The 24,753-nt window shown below is 45.1% G+C and overlaps 1 protein-coding gene across 3 annotated transcripts in view; it reads left to right on the top strand.

Annotated features, from left to right (window-relative positions):
• Nucleotides 1-24,753, top strand: part of DHRSX (dehydrogenase/reductase X-linked) — a 212,012-nt gene that overhangs the window by 163,694 nt on the left and 23,565 nt on the right. For 2 of the 3 annotated variants that reach the window (XM_058292186.2, XM_058292184.2), the window contains one exon: nucleotides 23,781-23,988. In XM_058292186.2, the coding sequence (XP_058148169.1) occupies nucleotides 23,781-23,988 (208 nt within the window). Of the gene's footprint in view, nucleotides 1-6; nucleotides 3,415-23,780; nucleotides 23,989-24,753 lie in introns of those variants that run through there. The other variant, XM_058292185.2, reaches the window with a different exon arrangement.

The following is a 24,753-nucleotide window of genomic DNA, read 5'->3' as shown; positions in this document are numbered from 1 at the left end:
GAATAGGACACTTATTTATGTTTGGTGTGGGTGCAAGCTACATTGCCCAGTGTTGATGCCATGCCTGAAGAGAGCGTCATCCTGGGATGGACACCTCAGGCACAAAGGGAGATTGGCCCTGCCACAGGAGTCCTGGAACCCTCTCTCCTTTCTGTTTTTCTGCACACTGAGAATCTCTTGGAAATGGAGGTACAGGGGGGCTGGAGAACTTCCCCAAGGACTGCAAGTGGGAAGCTTTGTTCCAGCTGGTTAGTCGATCTTGGACGTTGGGCACATGTAAAGTTCTCAACTGAGGGCTGGGTGGTGGAAGAGACTTGCTGGGAATTCACTACTTGGGGCAAACAGTCTGGGGACATGGTAGGAGGGGAAAACCTGGGACTTCTGGGAATGGGAGGGGTAGGGACCTACCAGGACCCTCTAGGAGAAGGTGGGGGGCCTTGGTAGACTCTAGGACAAAGTTGGGGGCCTTTGTAGACCCTCTAGGAGGAAGTGAAGGGCTTTCCAGGACCCTCTAGGAGATGGTGGGGGGCCTTGATAGACTCTCTAGAAGGTGGGGGCCTTTGTAGACACTCTCGGAGGAGGTGGGGGGCCTTGGTAGACCCTCTAGGACAAGGTTGGGGGCCTTTGTAGACCCTCTAGGGGGAGGGATGGGCCATCCAGGACCCTATAGGAGGGGTGGGGAGGCCTTTGTAGACTCTCTAGGAGGAGGTGGGTGGCCTTCCAGGACCCTCAAGGAGGAAGTGGGGGACCTCTGTAGACCCTCTAGGAGGAGGGGGGAGGCCTTGGTAGACCCTCTAGGAGAGGTGGGTGGCCTTCCAGGACCCTCAAGTAGGTGGGGGGCCTTTGTGGACCCTCCAGGAGAAGGTGGGTGGGCCTTTGTAGACCCTCTAGGAGGAGGGAGGGGGTCCTTTGTAGACCCTCCAGGAGGAAAGGGGGTCCTTTGTAGACCCTGTAGGAGGAGGTGGGTGGGTCTTTGTAGACCCTCTAGGAGGAGGTGGGGGGCCTTTGTGGACCCTCCAGGAGGGGTGCGGGCCCTTCCAGCACCCTCTAGGAGGAGGGGTGAGCTCTCTGGCCTCACCTGCCAGCCGTGTCCAGGCAGGCCTTGGAGCAGGAAATGGGCTTGAGAAGGGCCTGAGGGAGAAGAGAGCTCTGGGGCCTCCAGCAGGAGCAATTGCTCTTTTTTCAGTGCCCTGCAGGCAGCAAGGGAAGGGGTGGGCTTGTACACCCATGTGCATTGTGTGTGCATGCACATGTGTGAACGTTCGTGAGTCTGCATGTATCTCTCTGTAGGCATGTGTGTGTGAGCTTGCATGTACACCCATGTGAAAGCATGCACGTGTGTAGTGCTGTTTCCATGTATGAGTGTCTTTCCATGCATTGAGTAAGCACACGTGTGGGTACATGTACGTGTCCTGTGTGGTGTTTGTGCATCGTGTGCATGTGTGAGTTGGTTTGTGTGTGCATGTCTAACTATATGTCGGTGCATATCTCCATGCCTCTGCACACAAGCATGCACATGCTTCTTTTGAGCATGCATGTATGTGTCTGTATGTATTTACACACATATGTATTGTGTTTGTACCTGTGTTTGCATGGGTATGCATGCCCACATGTCTGAGGGCCATTTGCTCACATCTGCGTGTGTACAAGTGTGTCCTTGCTGTGCAAGTGCACACTTTGTTGACACCAGGGCAGGACACACCCGAGTGTTGCCCCCGTGGCAGCCCCCTGAGGAAGCAGTGGCTCCGTGTCCTCCTGGTGTGTCCTCTCAGGAGCCCTGAACTCCTGGACCCGGCAGCCCACGGCCCCTCGCCCTGGCAGCCCTGGCGGAAACTCTCCCTGGCACGTCTGACTGGCTTACATGCTTGCCTCTGGGGGTCCCCTGCCCAAAGCTCGGGCTCCCTGCACGGGGGGCCAATTCTCCCAGTCCTGGGAGGAGGGAGAGGTGGTGGCGGTGGGTCTCAGCAGAACCTGCTGCACAAGACCACGGGAGATGAGACCCCACACAATGCTCTGGACGTGCCACCCACGGGACGGTGTCACTCCCCAAAACAAAACACACACAGATGCCACCTCTTCCCGCTTGCCTCCACGACCACCACCCAAGAGCCATTCTCAGACTTCACCTGCAGGTTGAAATTATCTAGCAAAGTATCTTCAGATTCCAACCTGGACAATCAACAGATAACCGCCAGAATAACCCCACAATGGAAATCGCATCTTCTTTCTAAACTACAGCGTTAGGGTGCAACCCTCTTTCATGTGTACTATATAAATGTATCCTCGTCAACTAAGGGCTAAGAGAGGACATAAACAGATGAGAACGTTGGCTGCTGTAGGAAAGCCTTTAGAGTGCCGCCATGGTCCAGTGTTTCATAATTGCAACAACCACCGTTAGTGAACTTGTGCCCCAGCTCCACCACTTGGTTGAGCTTCCAAGCCTTCCCAAACCTTTATTTCTTCTGGTGAAACCCCAAACTCAAGTCTGATACAGAACTTCAGAGATAAATATATATGAAAAAATTATATATACTCATGAACACCTGCTCCCTTCTCTTACACATATGCACAACCCCCAGTTACCATTTGGCTAGTTCTTCCATCTCCATCTTGGTATAAAAAATCTTGTAGTGAATACGGCTGCCGCTGATACAGAGAAGAAAAGAAACACCACATCTTTTGTGTCTGTCCGCTTAGCTCCAGAACGTCAAAAGCAAGAAAAGAAATTTCTCTGGGGAGAGGTTTTGCTAGAACTTGAAGTCAATCCAAAGACTTGCCCACCATCTTCTCAGAGGTGGGATTGGCCGTTGCTTGATGACTTTAAGACATTTTAAGAATAGAGGCTATTGTTTATACAAGCAGAGTCTACATGAGCCCTGCGCTTGGCTGAACCATCAGTTCCTCCAGCTCTAGCGAACATCAAGGTTGGAGTTAGTTCCTGGAGTAGATCTTAGTTCTGGACAGTCAGCAGAGCTGGTGGGAAGGTGATCTTTGGACATGTGCGGCCATCTGATTTCCTCAAGGATAGGTATTCTTTGTGATCCGGGGAAGGCTTTGATGGCTCCTGTGCTGTGTATAAACAGGATTAGAAATGAGCTACGCCTCTGAACTGTTTGACCTCTAGACTCAGTACTGGACTTAGTGGATTTGTGCCCTCCACAGATACCCACATCTTAATCCTTGGAACTGTACATCTGACCTGACATGGTGTTTTGGTTTCCTAGATACTAAAACAAATACCACACAATGGGTTGGCTCCACAACACCTGGAAAAGGCAAGGAAATGGATTATCTCCTACATCCTCTGGAAGGAACCAGCCCTGCCTCTGCCTCGATTTTAGCTCAGGGAGTCCCATTTAGGATGCCTGACTTCCCAAAACTGCGAGAGAATAAATTTGCCTTGTTTCAACCTAAGTTTGTGGTAATTTGTTACAGCAGCCCAAGGAAGCTCTCAAAGGGCTGCAGGTAGCCATCCATTTAATGAGGAAAATCACTGCTGTAGAGAAATGCCATTTCCAGAATCAGAGGCAGGCAGAGAAAGGTGCTTGGTAGACATCTACATGGCTGGAAGCAAAGTATCAGGACAGTTTTGACAAGAACTCAACTCAGAGATCAGGCTGCCCTGCCTTGGTTCTGAGAGTCCCAAGCTTGGACTGGCCAAGCTTGGGATATCTACTGAATATCCCTCCATGTCCAGCTCCCTCATTTGTCAAATGCAGATAAGGAAAGTGCCGATGTCCTAGCTGATGTGTGCGTGAGATGATGCCCTCACAGAACCTGCAATGTCAGGCCCTCAGTAAATGTTAGTGAGTTGGTAGTGTTGGTACTAGTGTATCATTAAAGCAACAAAACCCTACATTCCTTGCCCTGCCCCATCCCACCTCCATGGACTGGCATTACTGGGGTTGGCATCCTGGAAGATTGGGTGCAGGGGCTGAGGCTGACTTGATGGTGTTGGGCTGACTCTCTTCTACACTGGGAGGAGTTTCCCACATGGCTCTCAGTGATCAAAGGAGAAGGTGGGGTGGGCATGGGGTATGGGCATCTGGGGGGAAAAGGGTCGTCTCAGCTGAGCTGTCCCTGGCAGAAAAAGAAATTGTGGGAGTGAGTCATATGTGTCACCTGGACCGGGCCATAACCCATTACTTCATCCAACATCCATCTAGGTGTTGTCCTCTAGGTGTTGTTAACATTGACAATCATTTGACTTTTAAGTCAAGGAGATTCCTCTCCATCGTGTGTGTGGGCTTCATCCAATCAGTTGGAGTCCTTAAGAGCAGAAACTGAGAGTTTCAAATCTCTACTGGTGTCTCTCCCCCCACCCCTTACCTACTGTAGCAGTTTGATATGGTTATGAATTCCAAAAATAGATATTGGATTATGTTTGTAATCTGGGCCTGATGGAGTTATGATTAGGACATTGAGTCTCCACCCCTTGGAAGGTGGGGAGTCACAGATAAAAGGCATGGCAAAGAACAGAGTTGGGGGGTTTTGATGTTGGAGTTTGATGCAGAACCCTTGGGAAGTAAGCTCACAGAGCAAAGAGAAGCCAACCCCAGGAAGGGAGGAACCCAGGAAGCCTGAACCCTCGCAGATGTCGGCAGCCATCTTGCTCCAACACGTGAAAATAGACTTTTGTGAGGGAAGTAACTTATGCTTTATGGCCTGGGATCTGTAAGCTCCTATCCCAGATAAATAGCCTTTATAAAAACCAACCAATTTCTGGTATTTTGCATCAGCACCCCATTGGCTGAGTAATAAACCTACCTACTTCTATCTATCTCTATCTGTCATCTATGTCTATCTAATTTTATTTGTCATCTTTATCTATTTCATCTATTTCAATCTACCTATCATCTGTCTATCTATCATCTATTATCTATATCTACCTATTACCCATCTGTCATATGTTGTCTGTCATCTGTCTATCTACCTACCTATCTATCTATCTATCTATCTATCTATCTATCTATCTATCTATCTACCTATCTATCCAACTATCATCTATCTATCATCTATCTTCTACCTACCTACCTACCTAACTACATACTTATCAATCATCTATCATCTCTCTCTCTGTGTGTGTGTGTGTGTGTGTGTGTGTGTCTACCTACCTATCTATCTATTGAAATCTTATTCTCTTTTCTGGAGAACCCTAATACATGAGTGAAGAACTTTCCAGAAGACAAAAGCCTAGCTTCCTTCCTTCCTTTTCCTCTTCCTTTTTCCTCTTGCTCCGCTATGTTGATGATATAAAATTAATACTAATCACAGCCATTTATAGAGCTGCTTTTCACACATGCCTGGTTGCACTGCAGTCAGTGAACAAGCATGCTTATTGTTCAGCAGATGCCATCCTCTGTTGTAGATTCTGTTTGTGGACAGCAAAAACTCTTTTCAGAATCACTTTCCTTTCAAAGTCTATGAACTCTTCAAGGTAAGTCCACTCCCCATTTCCTCAATGAAGCTTGTCCACAAGAGATAGGGTGGTGGCCTCCAAGAAAAGCCATGGGACCCCCAGAGAAGCCTGGAACCCTGAGAGGAGCTGTGAGAACCTAAAGAAGCTATGGAACCCCCAGAAGAGCTGTGGGAATCTTACAGAAGCCTTCAGAACCCCAGAGGATTTTTGGAACCCCAAGAGGAGCCTGGAACCCCAAGAACAACTGTGAGAACCCAAAGGAGCTATGGGACCCCCAAAAGAACTATGGGAATAATGCAGAAGCAATGAGAACCCCAGGGGAGCTATGGGATCCCCAGAGTAGTTGTGGAACCCCAAGAGGAGCCTGGAATCCTGAGAGGAGCTGCAAGAACCTAAAGGAGCTATAGAAGTCCCAGAATAGCCATGAGACCCCCGAAGGAACCATGGGACTCCCAGAGTTGCCATGAGTCCCCCAAAAGAGCTTTGGTATCTCCTAAGGAGCAGTGGAACCCCCACAGGTGCCATGGGAACCCCACAGGAGCTGTGGGACCTAGATGAACCATCGGACCCCCAAAGGAACCATGGGATCCCAGAGTTGCCATGAGTCCCCCAAAAGAGCTTTGAGATCCCCGAAGGAGCTGCGGGACACCCAAAGAAGCTGTGGGACCCCTAGAGGAACTGTGGGATCATCAGAGGAGCTGTGGGACCCCCTAAGGGACAGCAGGCTTCTTCCTTCCAGATAGAGTGAACGTCCTCTACACAGAGTCTCGCTGGTGGGCACAGCCACCCCGGGCTTTCAGCACTATTGCTCACTGCGGTTCCCACCCTTGTTTGTCCTGCTTCAATATGGACCAGCATGGCACCATCCCTGCAGGGTATAGAAGTCTCCTGGAGAACACCTGTGTTCTCACTCAGGTTAAAGCACTCATTGGGGCTCTGGTGGACACGGGTGAGCCCTAACCCGTGGCTGATCATCATGACCATGCATCATGGTGAGAGACCTGCAGCTCTGCCTGGAAGCAGCAGTCAACAAGGCAAGACAGAAATGCCTAGTAATCCATCTCTGCACAGCAATTATTCCTTCACATCACAGACATGGTGCAGGTGCTTGCTCTTGATTTTAGCATCCGTCCTTGTTACCAGCCTCTTTCTCAGAAGACTCAAACACCATGTATCTGCTCATGTATTTTGCCTTCATGGTTGTGTGTTACCCACTGACATCAATATTTTTCAAATAGGAACACACAAATCCATTCCATCCCTCTTATGTTGTGTCAATGCTTCATATTTTTTTGTCTTTATTTTTTTAATATTACATTAAAAAAATATGAGGTCCCCAAATACCCCCCAACCCCGTCACTCCACTCCTCCCCCCATAACAACAATCTCCTCCATCATCATGAGACATTCATTGCACTTGGTGAATACATCTCTGAGCACTGCTGCACCTCATGGTCAATGGTCCACATCATAGTCCACACTCTACCACATTCCACCCAGTGGGCCATGGGAGGACATACAATGTCCAGTAACTGTCCCTACAGCATATTTTTAAATTGCACACAGTGTGCTTAAATTACTATAAGAATTATTCCATAATGTGTACTATCACCAGAGTCATTGTTCAAAAGCAAGAATGAGGCTATGAGATGGAGAATGGCCTCCAAGAAGAGTTTAAAAGACTGCGTTGATAACCATTCGCACACCCCACGCACTTTTCTGGGATGCAGTGGAGGGCACTCTACAGAGGGCCATCGACGCTGCATGTTTTAAATGATCCCGTAGGCAGAAGTATTCCACCTGTCTCACACTCCAGAACAACGGTGAGCCAAGGGAAACTGGGAACCTGGTGGAGTCCACACATAATGATGTATGAATGCCATCCAGTGGTGGGAAACTATTGCTCGAGAATACCACCCAGCTGGAGTGCTGTCCACAAAACATCTGCTATGAAAAGGGATCTCAGCTTGGCGATTTAACTTCAGCAACACCCCAGCCTTCATAGGATCCAACATTTCTAAGTCAGCCTCTTCAGTAGGATCCAACATTCCTAAGTTCAGGTCTTCGCTTTTGCCAGAGGATGGGTCCCAGGCAGGTAGCTGGTGATCATGGGGTGAATGGATCATTCTGATCTTGTGAAATGAAGTGGACTTGTGTTTCCCACATCTTGATGTGTCCAGATACCTAGATGATCAGCTGCAACTTGACTGAGAACAGTGCCTACATCTTCCTCTTCTCTCTGATCCTCATGACACCTGGTATATCAGTCAGCCAAAAGGGTGCTCAGGCAGAGTACCAGAAGCCTGCTGGCTTTTATAAAGGGTATTTATTTGGGGTAGAAGCTGACACTTTACAAGGCCATAACACAGTACGTTACTTCCCTCACCAAAGTCTTTTGCCATGTATTGAAGCAAGATGGCGGACCATGTCTGTGAGGGCTCAGGCTTCCTCTTCCTCTTAGGGCTCCATGGTCCCAGCTTCTTCCAATCTCAGCTGTAGGCTGGGAAAAGGCTCATCTCTCTCTAGGGTTCATTTCTCTCTGGGCTCAGCTTCTCTGCTCTCTCCACAAGGTCAGCTGTAGACTATCAGGCTCATCTCTCTTTTGGGGCCTCTGCCATGTCTAATGAGCTGTCTCTCCTCCTCTGTGTTCTTCTCTGTGTGTTTATTTCCCTGTGAGCATCTGTCTTATACTCAAGGGATAAAACCTCTCTAATGGTTGGATCAGAGCCCTAATCTTAACATAAATTAACCCGACGTTTAGCTGAGTCTAATGCAATCAAAGGGCTATCATGCCAGAGGAACTGACCAGTTTACAAACATAATCCATATTTCTTTTTGGAATTCATAAACAATATCAAACTGATATACCTGGTGTCTCGCCTACGGCAGAAGCTCTGTAAATAGCCAATCTTACTGTATGCACACATTCCTGGGTTTCTCCCTTCATTTCTTAGGGAATTGGGTCCATCGGCAAACCCCAGTGGTTTCCATGTGGCACTTGAGCACTGGGGAAGAGAAGGAGGAAAATGGCATCTACTCTTGAGCACTTCTAATTTAGTCTCAAGTGCTAACGTAGAGAAGGGAGTATTTTAGCTCCCTGAGTTGAACTACCCTGCAAAGCAGCCTCTTTGAGGGTGAATGTGGGTGCTTCCCATAGTCCCTGGATCTGCACAGAGAACAGAGAGTGTACCACACATATGTTTACTGAATCCAATATGGATATGCCCTTGCACAGCATGTACACAGGAAAATGAGAAATATAATGCCATACAAAGTGAATTTGGGTATGTGTGTGTGTGAGGAACAGTTGTTCCTTTCACTAATATTTTCAGTTCTTCTTCCTTTAAGGTATGACTGTGTTTAAAGATAAATACAACTGTAGAAATAGGAAAGAGAGTATGCACACATATATGTGCACATAACTTTTCTAGCAGCCTTATTGAGATATAATTCCACACCATACAATTCACCCAGTTCTGTGTTTATATATTCACAGCATTGTGCTTCCATCACCAAAATCATTTTCAAAACATGCTCCATCCCTTTGATACCTTCTTTCTCCTAAAACGAAGTTTTTGTATTATCACGCACATCCCAGGATCTGTAAGAAAGTAATTCTTGTAAACAGAAACAGTGCATGGATTTGGAGGCTAGTAGAACTCCCCTTCTTTATCTGTATAAATTTTCCCATGTAAAACCAAATGAGAAGAATTTAGTTCTAGGGTTTTCCTTTTCAATGTTTTACAAGAGTTTAGAATAATTGTTCTCTAATGGGATCCCATACTGGTGGCATTAGCATCGCTTAATACCTGTTAAAAATGTGCACCCTTAATTCCATCCAGACCTTTTGAATTGGAAACCCTGGAGATGACCCATGCCTCTGTGTTTTAACAAGCTTCCTCCTCAGGTGATTAAAAACAATTTTTAAAATTTAATTGCCTCTTTCTAAAAGATACATAAATCACACAAAATGTTACATTAAAAGGAGTGGAACGGGGCGGGGAGTGGAGGGTATACAGGAACCTCTTTTATTTTTTAGAGTAACATTTTTTGTGTGATGTATATATCTTCAAAAAAATACAATTTACAAAAATGATGTGGTGGGGGGTGGGAGTGGGGTATATAGGAACCTCTTATGTTTGTTTTTTTTTTTAATGTTTTTTAATGTAACATTCCTTGTCATCTTTTAACTTTAATTAAGAAAAAGAAAAAAAATATGAGAGGTTCCCATATACCCCACATCCCACACTCCCACTCCTCCCATATCAACAACCTCTTTCATCATTGTGGCACATTCATTGCATTTAGTGAATACATCTTGGAGCACTGCTGCACCGCATAATAGCTTACATTGTAGTTCACACTCTCCCCTGGTCCATTCAGTGGTTTATGGCAGGATGTATAATGTCCAGCATCTGTCCCTGCAGTATCATTCAGGACAACTCCAAGTCCCGAAAATGCCCCCACATCACACCTCTTCTTCCCTCTCCCTGCCCTCAGCAGCTACCGTGGCTACTTTCTCCACATCGGTGCTACAATGTCTTCTGTTGCTAGAGTCACATGAATGTGGAATCAGAAGAAGCACTTGGGCTTCGGTCAGACTGTGTTTTGTGTTTAAAAGAGTTGATACTTGGGTTTCACCTGATGTGAACACTGCCAGTAATTGGCATTCATTACCATGATTGATTTACCTGGTGTGGAAAATTAGCCTTCTTGTGGAGGCATAAATCACAATAGCCACACTATCCTAACGTGATCCAGAATACAAGTGGGTTGCAACACACGGGAGAACTTATCTTCTTGGGTAAGCTGCATCTGAAATTTCCCTGGTAAGAAAAATTCCAAAGCACAGGGGAGCTGCATCAGTTGAAAATTGTATGTCATCAATAGAACCTCCTCAAGAAGAAATGGATAGCTTTGTTTAAAAAATGTTATATTTTGTTGGGGGGTGGGGAAAAAGCTATAGATTATTTAAGTCAAAATTAGTTCTATTTTACCAGACCATAAAATGCGTTTTCCAATTGGTCATTGCAGTAAGACGAAGAAGAAAAGTCTTTGTGCAATGCCCTTTAATGAAAAAATGGGTTTTTATCTGAAATGTAGGTCTTGAGTTTGGATGCTCTCTGATATTAGCTGAATACCGTCCCGTTCTTGGCATGTCTGGTCTTTGGATCTGAGGCCCCCTGGCATAAAAGAGCATTCTTAAGTTCACCTGGGTGGTGAAAATGACTCCTGCCTTCCTTACCTCCAGATGGAGCCCAACGTGTCACGTAGCCCTGCTCTCCGAGATCTCAGGGGTCTTCAGGTCCCCCGTGGGCTCTCGTCCGAGCAGTGCTACTCATGTCCTAGTTCTCTTTTGCCTCGGAATCCTAGACCGCTGTCCTTCCTGGAAATCCCTGGTTTCCTCTTCAAAGTCGTCACAGCGCTGGACAAACAACGGCTAATACACAGGGTTTGCTGTGGCAGCACTTACTAGATGCCTTTCTTCCAAAGTGAGCATTCCTGCCAGCTGTGCTGACTTCTGCGCAAACGAGGGACCCTTACTCTATGCACGTCTTCAGAAGGTCTATAGTTCTTTCCACATGGGAAGTCCAATCAATGCCACCAATTCTGCTGAATGTTTACTTCTTGCCATTGGTCAAAGATGGGGGTTGGTTAGGGAGCAATGTAGATGGATTTCAGTGGCTTTACAAGTCACCTCTGAAAGGAAATGTGAGAGGGGTCCAGCCTTCTGCAACCCCTCCCTGGAACCCCAAAGAGCAAATCTGGCTTCACACTGACTGTAGAGGGAAACAAGACTTGGAGGAGGAAAAGGTACTGACCTCTGATGGCCACGTTTGGGAAGATGGACACTCATCGTTTGAATGTGTGCAACACACCTTATTAGGAAATAGTATGGCAGAGTCAAGTAAGAGCAGTCATCCTACGGTCAAAGAGTTGAGGTTTCCAATCATGTCTTTTTTTTTTTTTTATTCATTTTTTAAAAAATATTACATTCAAAAAATATGAGTTCCCATTCAACCCCACCGCCCCCACCCCCCACTCCCCCCACAGCAACACTCTCTCCCATCATCATGACACATCCATTGCATTTGGTAAGTACATCTCTGGGCATCGCTGCACCTCATGGTCAGTGGTCCACATCATGGCCCACACTCTCCCACGCTCCATCCAGTGGGCCCTGGGGGAATCTACAATGTCCCGTGATTGTCCGTGAAGCCCCACCCAGGACAACTCTAAGTCCCGAAAACGCCGCCCCATCTCATCTCTTCCTCCCATTCCCCACACCCAGCAGCCACCATGACTACCCTTCCCACACCAATGCCACATTTTCTCTGTGGACCTTGGATTGGTTGTGTCCATTGCACCTCTATGTCAAGAGGGGGCTTAGATTGCACATGGATACTGGATGCACTCCTCCTGCTTTCAGTTGTAGGCACTCTAGGCTCCATGGTGTGGTGGTTGACATTCTTCAACTCCATCTTAGCTGAGTGGGGTAAGTCCAATAAACCAGAGTGGAGGAGCTGAAGTCTGTTGAGGTTCAGGGCGTGGCTATCACATGTTCAGTCCAGAGATTCAGATCCCTTAAATATTGTGAGCTCTAAGATGGCTGAGTCTGGCTCCTGATTTTCTCTTCTATAAAATGGGGTGAGAATTCAATGTAGATCGAATAAAGCCATCTAGCGTGGTATTGCATGCCTATCATACCCAATAAATTATGGCCATGAGTATGAGAATTTTAAACCTTCTCCTTCCCCCTGGGGAACTCTCATCGGCCCCCAAGCTCTTTCCTTTTTTTTTCTGGTGGAATTCGTTCAACGTGCACACACCACCAGTAATGTCTCTTTGGAGATCTGCATATTGGCAATGATTGAATTTTCAAAAAAGACTATGTCATATGATGTTTTGCCAATGCCTTTGTTAATTAAGGGCCCCTGGGAATGTGCATCATCTCATACTTCCAAAGTGTGCCTCTGTGATAGAAAGGTACCTGGTGATCCTGAGCCTCAACAGACTCCAGCACCTACAATCTGATTTATTGGACTTACCACACTCAGCTAAGATGGAGGTGAAGAAGGACAACCACCACACCATGGAGCCTAGAGTGATTACAACTGAAAATGGGAGGATTGCATCCAGCATCCAGGTGGAATCTGAGCCTCCTCTTGACATAAAGGTGCAATGGACACAACCAATCCAGTGTCCACATAGAAGAGGTGGCATTGGATTGGGAAAAGTGGACATAATGGACAAAGGGTATGGGGAAAGGCAGGAAGAGATGAGAGGTGGAGGCGTCTTCGGGACATGGAGCTGCCCTGGATGGTGCTTCAGAGGTAATCACCGGACATTGTAAATCCTCACAGGGCCTACATGATGGAATAGAGGAGAGTATGGGCCATGATGTGAACCAATGTATATGAGGTGCAGAGGTGCCCAAAGATGTACTTACCAAATCCAATGGATGTGTCAGGATGATGGGAACGAGTGTTGTTGGGGGGGGGGAGAGGGGGGGTGGGGGGGTGGGGTTGAATGGGACCTCACATATATATTTTTAATGTAATATTATTACAAAGTCAATAAAAAATAAAAAAATTAAAAAAAAAAAAAAAAAAAAAAAAGAAAGGTACCTGGTGAAGGTAAAACTGATCATCGTATACACTCAAGTTCAGTTTCCATTTTCAGCAGATGGAAATGAATCCCTAGCATGATACTCCCAATGGAAAAAAGCTTTTCCAAAAGACAAATAGCCATTTAGGTTGAGGTATAGGGCCTTGCAGATGCACTTAAAAGAAGACATAACCCATTCTAGGGTCCACAGGATGGAGGAATAGAGTATGGATGAGAGTGGACTTACTGATGTTCTATTCATGAACTACTGTGATTAGTAATGGAAGAAAATGTGGCATTGGTGTGGAGAAAGTGGCCATGGTGGCTGCTGGGGGTAGGGAGTGGGAGGAAGAGGTGAGATGTGGGGGTATTTTCGGGACTTGGAGTTGTCCTGGGTGGTGCTGCAGGGACAGTTACTGGACGTTGTGTGTCCTGCTATGGCCCACTGGGTGGACTGTGGGAGAGTGTGGGGTATGGTGTGGACCATTGACCATGAGGTGCAGCAGTGCTCAGAGATGTATGCACCAAATTCAATGAATGTCTCATGATGATGGAGGAGGTTGTTGTTATGGGGGAAGGAGTGGGGTGAGGGGGCTGGGGGGTATATGGGGACCTCATATTTTTTCAATGTAACATTAAAAAAATAAAGACAAAAAAATAAAATGCTAGACCATTTTAAAGAGAAAAAAAAAAGAAGACATTGGGTTCTGGATTCTGGCATTTCGCAGATCCATTCGCTGCTTTTACAAACTTGTAGACTTGGGGTGCAACTTTGACTTTCTGACCTCCATTCCCCTCATCCGTAAGATGCCCTTTGGCAACACCCACCCTGACCTTTGGTTCGGAGCATCGCTGAAAATATACTTAACTCTGCCGTTGGTTTCAGTGTAGTGTTCACATTAGTGCTTCAAAGACATGATTCTACCTGCCAGCCTGGAACCTGGGCTCCCGTCCTAGCCTGAGGGTGATGGCACAGGAAGAAGCTGCTGCCCCTTTGGTGGACCCCAGAAGATTATGTACTTAAGCTGAGCCATTCTTGTGGGTGTAAAACCTATTGCAGATGGGACCTTTTGATTGGAGGCAGTCAAGGGACCTTCCTTTTGATTAGATCAGTTCAGTAGGACATGTCTCAGGCTGGGTCTTAATCCTCTTACTCGAGTTTTTTATATGTGGAGAGCAGAGAGAACGCCACAAGAGCAAGTAGCTGAAATCAGTGGAACTCGGAGAGAGGAAGCCAGAAGCTCAAAGCAAGGAGGCCTGGAGGAGAAGGCAGAGATGGGCATCCCATGTGCTCGATCACCCACAGCTCCAGCTCAGGAAGGAAGGCTTTCTGATGACACCCTGGTTTGGACACATTCATGGCCCCAGAACTCTAAGCTTATGTGTTAGTCCATCCCCATTGTAAACACCAACCCATTTCTAGTCTATCACCTCAGCATCCCTTAGCAAACTGAAGCACTAGTACACTCTGTGAGAAGATAGAAATGGGGCCACCAAAACTCATTGCTCTGTCTCCCTGAGTTGGTCCCCAGAAAGCCCCCCCTTCCAGGGCTGGCTCGAGTGCTCAGCAAAGATGAGGTTGGTGATGGCTGTGAAGCTCGCAGGTCCTCCCAGAATGAGGGGAAGCGCGTCTAAGGTTCTCGTAGCTTCATCTGCAAAGTTGCAGACCCCTTCCGAAGTCCACGCTCCACAAATAACAAATTTAACAAATAAATCACACCCGTACCAACACGTCCCCACAGGGATAATGTTTCTTTGAATTTCAAGCTCATGGACCCCTTGTTAGAAACCTCTGCTCTGGAGAAAAAAAAGGCCATGTATCTCAAGATATCATCTGCCCCCAAGGAGCTTGCATCTTCTTAAGACCACCTAAGAGGTTAGCCTTTTGCATTCTGGCTCAGCAGCTTCTCTTCTCTTCAGTCGAGGAAAAACACCTTCTCCAGGACAGTCTGCGTGTTTATGGTACCCCCAGGCCATTATTATTTTTTTCTTAGAAGAGTGCTTGATCACCATCCATCCTTCCCAAGGTGAATTATCCTTAATCTTTTAAGGAACCCCTTATTTCACCCTGATCTTTTTGGACACTCAGGAAGCATTGCAGAATTAAAGAAATGGGTCATGGATCATACTTACAAGAGCTATTTCTGTTCGAGTTTCCCCAACTTAGTTCAACCTTGGGCAGCTGCTCATTGTTTATTTTATTATAAGGGCATTTTCACATCCTGTGAAATTGGTGTTCCTTGGAATATTTATTGGGGAACCCTGTGTTATGACTATATTCTCTTATATTGATCTGAGTTCCACTAAACATTTAGTATGTTCATCCGGTGTTCTAGGCTACATTACAGACAACTGACAGAATCTGTTTCTGGTGATAAATTTGGGTGAGACCAGAATTCCAGGGTTACCTGTATTGTTTGCCCTTAGCAGAAAAACATAGATTCCTCTCTTTGCTGAAAATACTCTCTGAGTTCCTGTTGGGGGAGGGAGGGGCACGTCTCTATTTCTAAAGTCATCTCAAATATTAAGTCAAGATAACATAGAAAGAATGTGCTGCCACGTTTCGTGGCATCGATTGGAAACATTCAACTGGGAGACAAGGTATTATTCACTTGCAAATATATGTGATATGGTCCTACGGACTGACTGAACGATTAGTCATGATCCGATCTAACGAGCCTCCGAAAAATGCCTGCAGGAAACTAGGTTATGGGCAGTCGATTAAGTTTACACAATTGTGATTGCTTTGTGATTATGCATTAATATCTCAGAATTGAAGCTTAAGGGATACAAATGCAACTCATTAATATGAATTTGGCATGACACAGTCGATTGTCCTTTTTCCTTCTGCCCGAGTACTTATCCACGTGGATGGATAATGAATGCACACGCTGCCTGTGGATGATTGTAAGAGGAAGGTGCCTGCTGAGAATGACTGGGTAGGCATTATGTTAAATAAACACCCAACGTGGCATCCATCAGGGAAATTAATGAAGGGCTCCTTTCCTTGTATTAAACTTTCCATGGCTGCTACGGGCAAGGAGAGAGCAACGCTCTATAGAATAAGCTGAACATGGGGAAATAGGGCACCCTTTTAGAAGATGTGGCCTCAGGGCCACGAGTGTTGGATTTGATTTTTCCTTGACTACAAAGCTCAATGCATCGTTGTCCGTAATCCATGTTACTGTTTAATAATTCATCCTTAGTAATAGGCACAGACTTTCTGGTATCATTGACGGAGTACAGAAAACTGACGCCTCCAAAATAATCGAAGTAGTTCTAAAGATTCGTGCTTTCCAAGAACGGATGTGTGATGATTTGCCTGTACTGTGAGAAATCGATATGCAGTTCAGAGCCTATGGCTGGAAAGGGCCCCTGGCCATGGAAAGAGTTAAATAAGCAATGTTGCAAACTAGAAAGCACATCGACACCAAGGATATACGGCCAAGATGCTGTAGAAAATCTAAGTTAGGATGGAAAATTACCTAACCGTTGGTGGGCAGCCCTCCCTCACACCCATGTTCTAGCATGAGTGTCGTATGGTTTCATGAATTAAATGCATCAGATGGAGGAATAAAATATGGATTAGAGTGGACTTACTGGTATTCTACTACAGAACCATTGTGACTAGTAATGGAAGAAACTGTAGCACCGATGTGGAGACAGTGGCCATGGTAGCTGCTGAGGGCAGGGAGAGGGAGGAAGAGATGTGATGTGGGGGCATTTTCAGGACTTGGAGTTGTCCTGAATGATATTGCAGGGACAGGTGCTGGGCATTCTATATCCTGGCATAACCCACTGAATGGACTGGGGGAGAGTGTAGACTACAATGTAAACTATAATCCATGCACTGTAGCAGTGCTCCAAAATGTGCCACAATGATGAAAGAGGTTGTTGATGTGGGAGGAGTGAGGTGGGGTGGGGTGCGGGGTATATGGGAACCTCTTATATATATATATATGTATTTAATTATTTATTTATTTTTAAAAATTACGTTCAAAAAATATGAAGTCCCATTCAACCCCACCGCCCCCACCCCCCACTCCCCCCACAGCAACACTCTCTCCCATCATCGTGACACATCCATTGCACCTGGTAAGTACATCTCTGAGCATCACTGCACCCCATAGTCAATGGTCCACATCATAGCCCACACTCTCCCACATTCCATCCAATGGGCCCTGGGGGGATCTACAATGTCCCGTAATTGTCCATGAAGCACCACCCAGGACATCTCCTCGTCCTGAAAACGCCTCCACATCTCATCTCTTCCTCCCATTCCCCAAACCCAGCTGCCACCATGGCTACCCTTCCCACACCCATTCCACATTTTCTCTGTGGACATTGGATTGGTTGTGTCCATTGCACATCTGTGTCAAGAGGGGGCTTAGATTCCACATGGATGCTGGATGCAATCCTCCCGCTTTCAGTTGTAGACACTCTAGGCTCCATGGTGTGGTGGTTGACCTTCTTCAACTCCATGTTAGCTGAGTGGGGTAAGTCCAATAAACCAGAGTGTAGGAGCTGAAGTCTGTTGAGGCTCAGGACCTGGGTGTCATATTATCAGTCCAGAGATTCAAATCCCCTACATATATCTTAAACCCCACCACCAACTACAATTCCAATAAAGTAGCATGCAAGTCTTGTGAAAAGAGATCCCCTCTGAGTCCAATTCCATCATGCAGAAACACTATAATATAACAATTTTTTGTGATGTATGTATCTTTTTTAAAAAAAGGCAATTAAATAAAAATTTTTTAAAAAAAGCTAAGGCATAAAAACCATATGTTTTGTAATGGAGAATTTGTTTCCAGTCATCGATGCAACATCAAAAAAAAAAAAAGTCTAATGGCTTTAACTATAAAAAATAAAATCCCTGAACAATAAAAAGTGTAAGCAGAAAAACTATGAATAAAATTTCCTATGTATAATGCAGGCATATTAGATCAAATTCAATACATTTACTATACTTGACATATTAATAGGTTTTAAAAAGCCAAAAACCTTACACTTCAGGTTAAAATATAGGAAAACAATTGCGTAGTTATTCACAGAAAAAGAAAGATATCAGGAAAACGGGGGATATATTCGTCAAATCAGTGCAGTGAAAACAAGGAAACCACATTTCTTACCTCGGAAATGGGCAGGGGAATTTTTTAAAGCATACTTCTCAGTATTTGCCGAGCACCACAAAAGCAGTTTCCCTCTTCCACTGATGGAGAGTATGTATCATCTTTACTTTTAGAGTTTATTTGGGAAATAAGTGACCACATTCTTAAAAGCATCCTTTGCTGCTTTTAAGAGAACGTCCTAAAGAAATTTAAACATTCTCACTGCCTTCTCTACATCTCAATGCTGTTTACTAGAAAAGCAAACAAAAAAATGTATCGGCAACACCTCATGTCAACTGTAGGGGATCCTTTGATAAATCTATCCCTACTGTGTAATTAAATGTACACATGAAAATGAAGAAGTCATACCAATGAAATGGTGCATTGATCACCAAAATTAAGTGAAAGCAGATGATAAACATTGCTTTCAGAATGAGGCCATTTTTCTCAAGATCATCTGTACAACAACAACAAAAAGCTAATCTATATGCATGTGCACAAAATGTTCACAATGATCATAATTTGAGCTACGGTATGGGGTTACTATTGATTTTCATTTTTTCCCTGAGCTTTTAATTTTTTAGCAATCAATTAGCATTTTTAAAATAATGAGAAATCAGTATTATTTTTAAAATGTATATGCCCGATGCTAAAACTAGCATTTTTATAATAATGAAAAATTAATTATCTTTAAAATGTGTCTGCACTGTGCTATAATTAGCATTTTCATTCAAATGAAAAACTGTCTTTAAGTGTATGCATCCGATGCAATAATTTTCCCACCATGAAGCTAAACTCTTTTAGAGATTATGCAAATCATATGTTTGTGTGCATTTATACGCACACACATTTTTAAATAGAAATACGTGGGTGTGCTACTGTCGTGTGCAAGGCAATGTTGCTTTGATGGGAATCTGAGAAACCTCATTCAGTCCACCGAAATGCATGCCACGAAATCCCTGGCGTCCTGCTAAGATGGGTCTCTCTGACCACATCCACTGGACCTGGCCTCAGGATCACAGTCAAGGATGTAATTATTGCGGTGGACTTTGGACCTGGTACTTGAAGCAAAACCAGGCTGCTCAAATCCCTTCCGTCCAGAGAGGACCACAGACCGCCCACCCAAAACACATCCATACTAAGACGCCAACCCATTGTCTTCTCAGCAGCGGAAAGCAACGTCACTGCAATGGAGAACGTGATGTCCCTTCTCTAAAGGAACATTTTCCTAGGTGTTTAATCAAGAGCTCCTTGGAGAATTATTAATTCTGTCACTGATACTCAGAAACGCCTATACTAGGTTCAAAAGACAATGCTTCCGCAAAAAGATGCCGCTTCACCATGCTAGGGTGTTTTTAAAAAGCGAAATAAGTGTTGGTGAGGAGGCAGGCAAACTGAAACTCAAACACACTGCTAGTGGGAATCTAAAATGTATAAAAGGTAGCTGCAGGGACCCACAGGTTCTATGGTCATGGCAGATGGAGTTCAGGGCCATGTCAGTTGGTCCTACTTTGGAGTTTGTGTTTCTGTGTGATGGAGTTGGACTCAGATGTGATCTTTGTACACAAGCCTCTTCTGTCACTTTTACTGGACCTGTGATCGGTGCTGGGGTTGGTGTATACTCAGGAGACCTGAATCTCTGCACGGTCCTTGTGACAGCCAGGCCCTGAGCCTCAGCAGACTTGCAACTCCTGCCCTCTGGTTTATTGGACTTACCCAGGTCAGCTAACGGAGACGAAGAAGGTCAACCACCACATCAGGGAGCCATGAGTGCCTACAACTGCAAGCAGGAGAACTGCATCCATTAGCCATGTGGGATCTAAGCCCCCTCTCAATATAGAGGTGGAGTGGACATCACCATCCCAGGGTCCACAGGATGGAGGAACAGAGTATGGATTAGAGTGGACTTACTGGTGTTCTGCTGGGAAACTATTGTGATTAGTAAGGGAAGAAATTTTAATAGTGATGTGGAGAGGGTGGCCACGGTGGCTGCTGATGGTCAGGAGAGGGAAGAAGAGATGTGATGTGGGGGCATCTTCAGGACTTGGAGTTGTCCTGGGTGGTGCTGCAGGGACAGATGCTGGACATGGCTTGTCCTGCCATGGCCCACTGGGTGGACCGGGGGAGAGCGTGGACTACAATGTGGACCACTGTCCATGTGCTGCAGCGGTGCTCCAGAATGTATTCACCAGGTGCAGTGGATGTGCCACGATGATGGAAGAGGTGGTTGATGTGGGAGGGGTGGGGTGGGGGGTACATGGGGACCTCACATTTTTTTAATGTAACATTTAAAAGAAAGAAGAAAAAAATAAAAATAAATAAAAAGTAATTGATGGAAACAAAAAAGAAATAAACAAGTAAATAAATAAAAATAAATAAAATGTATAAAAGGGTGCATGCCACTGTGGGAAACTCTTCAGGGGCTCCTCGGGAAGTGAAACATGGAATTAACTGCATGACTCAGCTACAAAGCTGCGAGGCATCTGCCCCAGAGAATCAGAAGCAGGGACTCAAACAGGTCCTTGCTCTCCATTACTCACAATTTCCAAACGGTGGAAGCAGTCGTGCTCTAGCCTTCCAGGGGAATATTATTCAGCCGTGAAAAGGAGGGAGGTTCAGATACATGGGTAAACCTTGAAGACGCTGTGCTGAATTAGACATGCCAGGCACAAAGGACAACTATGGTATGATTCCATTTACGTGAAATGTCCAGAATGAGCAAATTCATAGAGAGAGAAAGCAAGTTAGTGGTTTGCAGGGCCTGAGGGAGGGAATGGGTAGTTATTCTTAAGGAGTGCAGAATTCCTCATTGGGGCGAAGAAAAAGTTTTAGTCTTAGATGTAGTGAAGCTCTCGCAACATTGTAAATGTAATTAATGTCCCTGACTTGGCAAATTTCACATTATCCATATGTTACAGCTGGTTAAAATGGCATAAATCTGGTTAAAATGGCAAATTTCATGTTATCCATATGAAATGGATAAAATGGCAAATTTCATGTTATCCGTATGTTACCACAAAAAAATTTTTTAAATACAATGCACCTTTCAGTTTGTGTTTCTGAAAACTAGAAAAAGGCTACCCACAGAGCTTCCTCAACTTTCGTTTCTAAGTTTCAAATTACTTTCCCCACCCTGAGAAGGTTCCCTTATCTGCCTGCTCATTGTCTGCTTGCTGTGTCTGCTCATTGTCTCTGCTCATTGTTTGCACTTATTGTCTTTGCTCGTTGTATCTGCTCATCTTCTTTAAGAGGCACCAGGAACTGAACCCAAGACCTCCCATGTGGGAGGTGGGTGCCCAACTGCTTGAGCCACACCTGCTCCCTCCTGGTTGTGTCTGCTCACTTGCCAGCTCATTGCATCGGCTATTGTGTCAGCTCGTTGCATCTGCTCATCTTCAGGAGGTACCAGGAATCAGAAACCAAACCCAGGACCTCCCATGTGGGAGGTGGGTGCCCAACTGCTTGTGCCACATTCATTCCCCCTCAAATTATTCTTGAAGTAGTTAATTCAGGGAGCGGATTTGGCTCAAGTGGTTGAGCCCCTGCTTCCCACAGGGAAGGTCCTGCATTTGGTGCCTGGTGGCCCCTAAAAATAAACAAACAAAACAACAAGCAAACAAACAAAAAAATCAACTCAGGCGACCTGATGGGGCTCGGTGGTTGAGCACTGGCTTCCCACATACGAGGTCCAGGGTTCAATCCCCAGCCCCGCTACCTGAAAAAAAAAAAAGATAATAGTTACATCAATAAGTTATTAATCAGTAAAAGTATAAAAAAACTCTTTTTATAGTTTCGAGTTTACCTTTTGCCACCATTTATTGCAAGAACATTTTATTGTACACTTCAATTTGAGAAACAGGCCATGGAGATGTTTTGCCAATTTCTTTCCTCTGTTGTTAGTTTGTAGATTGATTTATCTTCACGCTTCCTTCTTTTTGTTGACATTGAAACAATCCCTTTGTTGTTTTGAACACCGAGTGCTTTCAACAGTTCTTAACCGTTTTCTTTTCAAACCTTAACAGGAATCATGCTGTCTTATTTGTCCTCGTTCTTTTCCATTTTCTCTGTGGATATTTCTTTATCCATAAATCCATCAGAGTGCGTCTCCTGAAATTACATCTTCTCTTGGACTTATTTTCCCCTCCCATAAAGAAGTGTATTGACTTTTTTCCACCTACTATTTCTAAAGAATTTCAGTTCTCTCGTCTCTGTGCTATGACATATAACCATAGTTTTATAGCAAATCAGTCTACTCTTGGGAAATCTGCATGTTTATGATTCATTTCAATAACGATTTCTGTTCCTTCCAAATCAATGCTGGTAATTGAGAATCAAACAGTTGTATATTATTTTTATATCACTTAGGGTTCTCCTGAGAAACAGAATGAACAGAATATATATATGCAGAGATTTATTTTAAGGAATTCGCTTACACGATAGTGGGGCTGGTGAGTCTGAAATTTGTAGGGCAGGTCAAACCAGGACATATCAGGACATTTTCCCCAAGTACTGAAAATTCAAACAAGGAAAACTTCGGCAAGATAGAGCCGATGTGAACAATTCATTCAACATGCTTATACCAATCAGGTAGCTGTAGATGTCTACATCCCCAAATTGTAGAACATGCATCTTTCTCAGACAGAAATGGAATTTTGTAAATATTGATCATGCCTTATGCTATGAAGAAAGTATCAACAGATTTCAAAGAATGAGCAACCTACACAACCTACAGTCTCTTATCACAGTGCACTTGGGAGACTTTAATAAAAAGATAAATCTCAAACGTCTCCATTCCATTTCATACCCACAAGGATGTATATTACTTAAAAAAGGGATAGACACAGGTGTTGGTGAGAATGTGGAGAAATAGAAACCCTCATGCATTGCTGGTGGGAATGAAAATGGTGCTACCACTCTGGAAAACAATTTGGTGGTTCCTGAAAAACTTAAACATAAAATTTCCAGCAATCCCACTCCTAGTTATATACCCCCAGAGAATTGAAGTCAGGGACTCAAATAAATACCTGCCCATCAATGTTCAGAACAGCATTATTCACCAATGGAAACAACCCAAGTGTCCACCAATAGATGAAGGTATAAACTAAACGTGGTATATCCATACAATGAAACACTGCTTAGCCGTAAAAAGGAATGAAACCCCAAAACATGCTACAACATGGCAGAACCTGGAAGACATTGTGCCAGGTGAAAAAAGTAGACCCAAAGGGGCCAAAAGTGCATGATTCCACTTAAAAGAAATATCCAGAAGAGGCAGATTCATAGAGGAAGAAAGCAGAGAAGAGGTTGTCAGGGGAGTATGGGTGGGGAGTGGGAAGATTTTGCAAAATGGATACAAATTTTCTCAATGGGTGATGAAAAGGTTTGGGTCATGGATGGTGGTGACGGATAGTGGATGTAGCCAACACCCCTGAATTGTGCACGTAAAAATGGTTCAAACGGCTAATTTCATGGTTACTTGTACGTTACCAAAATAAGAGTTTTTTTAAAATTCCCACACCTCTGGAAATGGGGACACGAATCGCTAAGTAACTCAAGGCGACAAGCTCACGGCAAAGGTCTCCAAGCAAGATGGGGAGGAATTCAATCCCCCGCTCACACTGCCTTCTTCTCTTCCTCTGCAGCAATTACTACTCACCACACGGAGCCTACGCCCAGAGCAAACTCGCGCTGGTTCTCTTCTCCTACCACCTCCAGGGGCTGCTGGCCTCTGAGGGCAGTCACGTGACGTCCAACGTGGTGGACCCTGGGGTGGTGAACACGGATCTCTACCAACACGTCTTCTGGGGCACGAGGCTATTGCAGAAGATCTTCGGCTGGTTGCTGTTCAAGGTAGGTCTTGGATGGGTCGTTGTTGGGTGCCCCCTCGGTCAGGCATGGGGTATATCAACTTAATTCTGGCTTTGTGTACCCTCGTTGGCCCTGGACTCAGTGAACGCTTCTGTGTCCTTAGAGATTGTGCCAAATCTTACTCTCCCGACCCAAGACCTAGACATCTCTGATGGATGGTCTTGTCTACCTTTGACCCTGGCTCCCATTTTTTTTTGTCTTTATTTTTTAAATATTACATTAAGAAATATGAGGTCCCCATATATCTCCCAACCCCTCACCCCACTCCTCCCCCCATAACAACAACTTCCTCCATCATCATGAGACATTCATTGCACTTGGTGACTACATCTCTGAGCACCGCTGTACCTCATGGTCAAATGGTCCACATCATAGCCCACACTCTCCCACAGGCCACCCAGTGGGCCATGGCAGGACATATAATGTCCGGTAACTGTCCCTGCAGCACCACCCAGAGTGTAACAGATTCCCCTGATGGAATCCTGGCCTGTTAAAGACTGAACAAGGTGGCACTTTCGGAACACAAAGGAAGACAGATCCATTACATCAACGGTGACCCCCAAGCTTCAGTGCCCCAGGGATCTCGTAGATGAGTGAGAGGGCGTCGATATTTTTCTATGACAGGGAAAATAGACTTTGAGCAAATGAAGATGATGGGGTTTCCTGCTGCTGTATCTCTCAAGTCAAATGGGGTTGATTTCAGAATGTCATTTCTGCAAAAAAGACTTTGTCCCCCGCTCCCCGTGA

Source organism: Dasypus novemcinctus, chromosome X, assembly GCF_030445035.2.
Source record: "Dasypus novemcinctus isolate mDasNov1 chromosome X, mDasNov1.1.hap2, whole genome shotgun sequence".
Classification (NCBI taxonomy): Eukaryota; Metazoa; Chordata; class Mammalia; order Cingulata; family Dasypodidae; genus Dasypus; species Dasypus novemcinctus.
The sequence above is the reverse complement of the archived record's forward strand: the minus strand, read 5'-3'. Positions and strand labels throughout refer to the sequence as shown.